The 8,370-nt window shown below is 52.7% G+C and overlaps 1 protein-coding gene across 1 annotated transcript; it reads right to left on the reverse strand.

Annotated features, from left to right (window-relative positions):
• Window positions 1-3,821: 3,821 nt before the first annotated feature.
• Window positions 3,822-8,364, reverse strand: SPR (sepiapterin reductase (7,8-dihydrobiopterin:NADP+ oxidoreductase)). Its single transcript, XM_005867826.2, has 3 exons — window positions 8,323-8,364; window positions 7,440-7,730; window positions 3,822-5,545 (listed from the first exon to the last, which is right to left on the reverse strand). Exons 2-3 carry the CDS (start codon window positions 7,675-7,677, stop codon window positions 5,355-5,357), a joined length of 429 nt encoding a protein of 142 aa, XP_005867888.2. The 5' UTR covers window positions 7,678-7,730; window positions 8,323-8,364; the 3' UTR covers window positions 3,822-5,354.
• Window positions 8,365-8,370: the final 6 nt, after the last annotated feature.

An 8,370-nucleotide genomic window follows, 5' to 3' on the forward strand; every position in this document is an offset into this window, starting at 1 on the left:
GGGTCAGCTGGGTGTGTGTGTGTGGGGGGGGGGTAGGGTTAGGCCTGAGAGGTGGATCCCCCAAATTTAAAAAGGAACTTCAGCTGGCCAGTGTTGCTCAGTGGTTGGCACCAACCTATGAACCAGGAGGTCACGGTTTGATTCCCGGTCAGAGCACACACCCAGGTTGTGGGTTTGATACCCAGTGTGGGCATGCAGGAGGCAATTGATGATTCTCTCTCAACACTGAGGTTTCTATCTCTCTTTCCCTCTCTGAAATCAATAAGAATATATTTAAAAAAAAAATAGCCCTAGCTAGTTTGGCTCAGAGGGTAGAGCATCGGACTGGGGACTGAAGGGTCCTGGGTTTGATTCCGGTCAAGGGCACATGCCCAGGTTGCAGACTCAATCCCCAGTGGGGGATATGCAGGAGGCAGCCGATCAATGATTCTCTTTCATCATCATCTCTCTCTCTCTCTCTCTCTCTCTCTCTCCCTTTTCCTTCCTCTCTGAAATCAATTAAAATATTATTAAAAAATGAAAGAAAATAAATAAGAAGGAACTTTCTTCTCCCTCCTTTCTCCTTTTCCCCAACCCCTCCCTGAAAATAGAAGCCCAGGGCTCTCCCTTTTCACACTAAAGGTGGGCAGGGCTGAGGGGGATGTATGAGGAGGGTAGGTGAAATGGGAGACAAAGAGCAAAGTAGGGGAGTGTTGCTGGGAAGCAACGATAACTCTGGGGTGGGATGGGGAGGTGGGCTCTACTTCAAAAGTCGGAGACAACATCCAGGCGTGGCCCTGCCTCCCAGCACTGCAGACGGAAGACCTCAGGATTGGGGTGGGGAGCAAGGACAGCTCACTCCATCCTCCTCAGCCACCCTCTAACCCTTCCCCAGCTGGCCCAAGGCCCAGAGTCATTCCTCAGTTAACTTCCCTGCAAGCTATCTAGTGGCCTGGTCCATCCCTTCCGCCCCCACACCCCAGATCCCTGAGAGATGCCTCAGTGACTGGAGAGGTGTCCCCACTCTGGCAACCACCCTGTCACCACCTGGGACCCCAAAGGTGAGGGAGTACAGCTGGGCAGTCTTGGGCATGTTACACAGGGGTGTGCACAGGTGCTGTGTGATGGAATTACTGCAGACACATGTCAGCATAGGAGGCCACGTTCTGTAGGGAGAGGCTGTGGTTCATGTGAAGGAGACCAGAAGGCAATTGCCTGGCGCCCAGCTCCTCAAAGTACGACATGGAGAGATTCTAGGATGCAGCAGGACACGGGGTTGTGGTTCTGAGGTGGGGGGCGGGGAAGCAGCAGCTGGGTACCTCCAGGCTTGGCTAACAATGGGCTCAAGCACCAGCCTGCACTGTATTTGAGGGACAAAGGACAGGAATTGGGAGGGGGTGGGGTGCATCTGACCAGCCTAGTCCCAGCTGTCCACCTCCTGGACAGAGGTGCTGGAGGTCCCTGGAATATTACCCTCACTCCCCTGCTCCTCACAGGCCAGCTGCTGCTCGCCCCCAGCTCAGGGGTATTAAAACACAAAACCAAAAAACTGCCCCACTCATTCATGCCAAAGACAAAGAGAAACCTTGTTTGTCTTTTGGCTAAGCTGAGGCCCCTGCTCAACCCGGCAGCTGGGCTCTGGGCATGTGCAGGCATGTATTGTGTGTGCGCTTGCATGTGCCCCTGTGTGTACTCTGGGAACACAGATTGTTAACCCTCTGATCAGTGGCTGCTCATGGCCCGGAGGCTGGCAAGAAAGTCTCCCTGCCCCGGTGGTGGAGGACCTGGGAGGCTGAGTCCAGGCCAAGGAGTGAGGCCTGGAAATCTGAGGCCAGAGCCAGTGGGTCACTAAGGAGGCCGTGGGGTCCGCCAGGGGAAGTGATCCTGGCCTTTCTGCTTCTCCAGCTCCATGGGGGCCCCTGAGAGCCCAGAACCCTATAGGACATGAAGACAGAGAGACAGGTCTAGGGTCATTTCCAAGGCTCTTAAATCCCTGGGCGCCTAGAGGACAAGTGTCAAGCGTGAGAGGTTCTCGCCACCTTGTGGGGACATGTGGTACTGCTCACTAAGTCCTGGACAACCAGGCTGGTGGGGAAGGAGAAAAACTGCTGGAACATCCACTAGGGCAGCGGTTCTCAACCTGTGGGTCGCAACCCCTTTGGGGGTCAAACGACCCTTTCACAGGGGTCGCCTAAGACCATCGGAAAACACATATAGCATATCAGCTATTTACATTACGTTTTATAACAGTAGCAAAATGACAGTTATGAAGTAGCAACGAAAATAATTTTATGGTTGGGGGTCACCACAACAGGAGGAACTGTATTAAAGGGTCGCGGCATTAGGAAGGTTGAGAACCACTGCACTAGGGGTTGGGCTGGCGCTGACTATCCTCACACTTCCATGGGCACAAGGGGTCTGGTAGGGAAATCCACCCAATACCCACCCAGGCTGGCCCAGCCCCACCTGCAGAGGCAAACCTGATGCCTCAGAGGCAGTCGGACCATGTTTGAAACAACTTGAAGGAAGGTTTGCAGGAGGAATGTTAGCGCTCATCTGTCCTAAGGAAAGCCCCGGAAGGGAAGGGGCCCTGTCTGAGACCCCACAGCACCTCCATCACAGAGGGAAGTTAGACTGAGGGTTGTTGACTTCAAGGTTCATGCATTTCCCATAGGTCCAGTGAGTCCAAGACAAGGTGTCCAGCCTGAAGCCCAGACCTACCGAGGCCCAGAACAAGAACAGCACAGTGAGAGTTCTTGCCTCGGTTTAGCCCGCGGGAGGGCATCTGGGACACGAGGAAGAGATGAAGCTGCAAGTGGGGCTCTGGGCTGATCTGGATCTTGATATTAAAGGGCAATGGATAACAGTAGCTTCTATGGGGCAAATACTGTGCTTAACATTACAAACATTGGCTTATTTAATACAATGGCCCTTTAAGGAAGGCACCTGATAATCCTTTTTTTTTTTTAGATAAGGAAATTGAGGCACAGAGAAAAAACTTGCCCTGGGTTACAGCTGGTAAATGGCCGAGCAGGGATCTGTGTATAGCGATTTTGACTCCAGTGAGTAAAAAGGCTCTGAGTGAAAAAAAGAGCATAATTTGCTTGCTCCCTCCTAGGAAACCCAGCAGGGCACCGCCAACTCCAGCCCAGGGCCGCCCTCCAGCCAGAGGAGCTGCCTTTTCTCCAGGAGGCATGGCCTCGGTGCGCCCTCTGCTGTGCACAGGAGGAACAAAGAGTTCCCTCCTGCTTGGTCAGACCCAGGGCTGAGTCCTGGAGATGGCTGGCAGGGACCAAGCTCTCCTCCCAAATACAGGCCAGGAAGGGGCTGGCTGACCACCACTGCAGAGCCCCCAGCTTGTCCACATCTACTCACCTGCAGAAGGGGGGGTTTGGTCCTACCCCTGGTTTCTCAGCGCTTCCCTCTCTTGGAATCTTGCCCACCTTCCCCTAAGGCAGCAGTTCTCAACCTGTGGGTCGCGACCCCTTTGGCGGTGGAACGACCCTTTCACAGGGGTCGCCTAAGACCATCCTGCATATCAGATATTTACATGACGATTCATAACAGTAGCAACATTACAGTTATGAAGTAGCAACGAAAATAATTTTATGGTTGGGTCACAACATGAGGAACTGTATTTAAAGGGCCAGAAGGTTGAGAACCACTGCCTAAGGCATGTTGGTCCTAGGCCCATTCCAGGTCCTGGACCATGGACCAGGTGGGTATAACCAGGAGGGCCCACAACAGGCCCCTGAGGAGGTGCATTGCCATGTGGGCACGGGGTAGACATGCTGTTATACTGAAATTCAGCGAGTCCAATAGAAAACGCCACAACCAGAGGGTCGAATTTTAGAGCTTTTATTTCAAAGCCGACGGCGACCACGAAGGGCTATCACCACTCCAAACCTCGAGGTCCCAAAATGAAGTTAGGGGCAAACTTATAAAGGCAAAAAGAGCAAAAAAAACTCTGGGATTGGTGCCATGAGACCCTATCTCAAGGCCTGGCCTGGAACCAGCCCTGACAATTCTGTCTGGGAGCGTCAGTTTATGGCCTTCCCAAGGTGGTAACAACGCTTAAGAAACAGGTCCTGCAAGATAGATGATTTAAGAGGGAGCAGTGACCAGACCATAGGCTGATTAAGAACGTACACCAGATTTCCATCACAGGCCCAAATTTCCAGCCCCCCCACCCCCCTTCACTTTCCCATTATTCAAGTAAGCATATTTACAAAAGCTAGAAATAGCATAGTTACTTATCTGGTTTAGTTATATCCTGGAATTAACAGGTCAATGGACCATCTGAGCCTGAGAGGAAGTCCTAACAAAATTTATGGGAATGAAAAGGGATGCCTAAGGTTCAGGTAGAGGGCAAGGGGATGAAAGGAGTCAGTTCTTTCAAGGTCCATTCTTCAATGGGAATCCAAGAGAGCCAGGGAAATGACCCATCCCTAAAGGCTGGACTCTCATGAGTAAGTCAAGGGTGAGGAAAGGTTTGTCAGGACTGGGGTCACTGTACGCAAAAAAGCATGAAGGAACAGGTGTCTGGGAATGCCCATCTTGGCCAACTTTGTTTGAACCTGGGCTTGCCACTGGGTGGGACTCGGTGAGAAGAGGCACACAGCCCCACAACTCCTCTGGAAATAAGGGCAGCACCCCATGTTTGGGTTAATTGCCTCAGGAACACCCCGGGGCCCAGCAAACCAGGGGATTAGCCATGGGCCCTGTATCAGAGGCATGACTGTACTCCAGGCACTAATAAAGGACAACTCACACTTTATTTGTATCTGCCTTTGACATGTACAAAAACTCTCAGCCCCCCCACCCCCCATCTGGGGAACAAACAGTAGGTTCTGGAGGGAGAAAGTATAAGAATGAGGCTTTGAAGTTCAATAGAAGGTGCTGTTACCCTGAGTAAAGGGCATCCATATAGGCTGAAACTTCGCTGTCCTCCCTCCCCGCCAGCCCATCTGTGAATCTACTGGGCCCTCCTTCTTGAAGCAGCTTTCCCCCCTCCCCCCATGGACTGGCCATGGAAGGAGACCCAACCCCTTCTCTTCAGTGTTTCAACTTCCTGTCCTACTTTTGCCATCCTTAAGATTCTATTCCTGGAGAGAGAACACCAATGCCCATCACTTCTCTCACCTAACTCCCATAAGCCTCCCCCTAACTCAGGGTGCTCAACACAGACTCCTAAGAACGGAGTGCCCCAGTGACCTCACAGCTGGCTGGGTCTGAGAGCAGGACAGTAGGCATGAGTGCTTATCTGTGTATAGCAGAGTTGGTGGTGCCATTGTGGCAAGATGTGAGGAGGCACAGGGCTTCTGGGTGTGCCCGAAAGAGGGGGAAGAGAGCCCCAGGAAACCAAGGATAGGGGCTTATTTATCGAAGAAGTCAACATGGGCTCCAGACTTGAACATATCTTTCTGAAGCAAGTTTAGCAGTTTCTGGGCTGACATCTTACAATCCACCAGCTCCCCCTTTGTCTTCAGCTCCTGCAGCCATTTCCGCAAGTCTGGGTCCACAGAGGTCTCCCGGGCCACCTGCTGCATGTCTGTGTCCAGGGGCCCTAGGGGATAAAGAGCAGAAGATGAGGGGGCCCTGCTGTGTGTGTGAAGTGGGGTGGAGTCAAGTGTGGCCAGAGGCAACACTTTATCTTGGCTAACATGTGTGGTCAGAGGCTCTACGCTGTCACTATTGAGCTCAAATTCCAATGCCCACTGAACATGGTCCCTCCAGACCACCTGGTGTACAACCAAACTTATTATCTCCTGTCCAACCAGTGCTTCCTCCTAAGGTGATGTCAGTGAACTCTTATAGGCACTTTCTGTTTTTCATATCAGAACCATAGCACCCCAGAATCTGGAGTTAACGGGCCTCAGGGGCAGAAAGTAAAGAAACCTCGTGGCTGGAAAAGCCAGCCTCCTGATCCTTGAATGTCTTTCAACCACCTGTGCATTCGACTTATCTCCTGTCCAACCAGTGCTTCCTCCTAAGGTGATGTCAGTGAACTCTTATAGGCACTTTCTGTTTTTCATATCAGAACCATAGCACCCCAGAATCTGGAGTTAACGGGCCTCAGGGGCAGAAAGTAAAGAAACCTCGTGGCTGGAAAAGCCAGCCTCCTGATCCTTGAATGTCTTTCAACCACCTGTGCATTCCTGGTAAGTGGGGACTTGCTACTTTGCCAAACAGCATCCGTCCCCCTCTCCCCCACTTTGGACACCGGTTACAACATTCTTTCAGAGACTGAAATGAAACCACGACCTTCATTCAGGCCCTGGCAGCCTTGCAAAAAGTTCAACTTCCTCCTAATTCCCAGAGTCCGCTGGGATCTAACCCAGTCACATGGCATTCTGGAGTCTGCTCCACTCCTGGCTGTGGTTTTCATTTGCTCACTGTTAACTAAGTCCTCGGCTGAGCTCAGATTGGGGGCTGAGTTGCCTGTTGGCTGGAAAAGTAACCGAGTATGTGTTAGGGAGAACTGGGTACTGGAGAGCATGAGGAAGTAGAAATGGCACTGGTCATGAATTTGGAGGTGAAGTTTGATCCTGGGACTTTGATCCTTGGACTTCTGCCACATCTGAACTTTGGGCAGGTCATTCTACCCCTTGGCCTCCAGGGTGCCAAGAGGAATAGACTATTGGATCTCTAAGCTGCTCAGACATTAAACAATAGCTGTCACCACCTTCTAATTGCAGCAACCTCAAGCCTCGCTTTTAAGAAAGGCACAGTGGCATCATGACAGGGTCGCGAGAAACCACGCATCACAAGATCCCTGACACTTTAACCTCTGTGAGGGCCCTACCTTATTTACCCCAGAATTTCCCCCACCCCCAACCAGTGTTCCAGCACAGTTCAGGCTGATACCGTCAGCATTCAACAATGTCTGTGTGCTCTTCACTCAACTAACATTTTCTGCAGAGTGATTCAATGGGGTGCTCTGCTACGTGCTGGAGATATGCAGGCATATTCCCTGCCTTCAAGGCTTTCCTTATCAAGATAGAGAAGCATACAAATGACGTTAATATAGTGTGGTAAGTCCTATCTAATAATCAGAAGTGCTAACAATTAGATCGCCCTTCACAATGAGGGATTTTCACATATCTTACCTGATTCGGTCCTCCTAACTGCCCTGAGAGACAAGTAGAATCTTCCGTTTTACATGAGGAAATGGGGTACAGGCTGGAATTCAAGCCCTGTCTCTCAAACTCTAATAGCTCAGACTTTCTGGGCCCACTCTCCAGTTCAGGCAGCTCCCCACTCTCTCTCCCCACCCTCTAACTATGGCTCCCTGCTCCTGCCAGGTCTAACCTCCTTGGGCCCTTTATTTCCCTTAAGGAATGATGGCTTATGATTCAGGGACACTATATTTGGAGGGACCAGACTAGGTCCCTTGCCCAGCCCCCAGAGGGGAACCAGCTGGTTCTGGGGGACAGGGATGGCAGTAATGTCCCACCTACCTGGAGCATAGCTCAGCACCCTCACACCAGGCTCCTCTGAGGCCAGCACCTTGAACATCATCTCACGGGCAGCCTTCCCCGCACAGTACAGCGTCCAGCCCTTGAAGGGCTGCAGAGCACAGATGGAAGAGATGTTAACCACAGTCCTGCTGAGGCCAGGACTGTCCGGGAAGGCCCTCAGGATGCAGGAAGTCAGGCAGAGCATGGAGGTTAAGTTCAGAGCCCAGTAGCTGTTCATTTCAGCAGCATCAGCCAGGTTGACGAAGCCTTTGGACACATCCCCAAGCGTGCCTGAAAAACCAGACCTTAAGAATCACCCAGTGCAAGCGGGCTTTCTCTTCTCCCGGCCCTCTCCAAATTCCTCCAGACACCGCCTTCCCATCCAGACCTATCGGAGCCGTCTCCCTAGGGCTTCTGAAGGCGCCTTTCCCTTGGCAGCTCTGCAGACGCACACACCCGGGGCGTCCACTCACCCCAAGTTGCAGACGGAGAAGGCCCTGGTCTGGGACTGGTCGAGAACTCTGGGGCCTTTTGCAGGAGCGGGGAAATTTCCTACACCTGGGAGACCCACACCCGGACTCAGGCCTCCGCCAGAGGGCGTCGAGCAGGACGATCGGGAAAGTTCCACGGGGCTCCAGGAAAACCTGGCCTTTAACCGGGAGGGGCGGAGGGCGGAAGGCGAATGGGGAGGGGGGCAAGGAATGCGCACAGGGTCCTCCTCCACACCTCAGGGAAACAGCCAGGACTTTCGGGCGTCTTTTCTGACTCCGAGCAGTCACCTTTAAAGTTCCCAGCGCCGGGGGCAGTGAGAGGGAGAAGGAAAGGGGCGCTGAGCATTCCCAGCGCCCACCCGGGAGTCGGTGCCCGCCGGCGGGCGTCCTACCTGCATTGTTGATCAGCAGCACCCGCTGCAGCCCCTCGGGCCTGGGCA

Source organism: Myotis brandtii, unplaced genomic scaffold (assembly GCF_000412655.1).
Source record: "Myotis brandtii unplaced genomic scaffold, ASM41265v1 scaffold251, whole genome shotgun sequence".
Taxonomy (NCBI): Eukaryota; Metazoa; Chordata; class Mammalia; order Chiroptera; family Vespertilionidae; genus Myotis; species Myotis brandtii.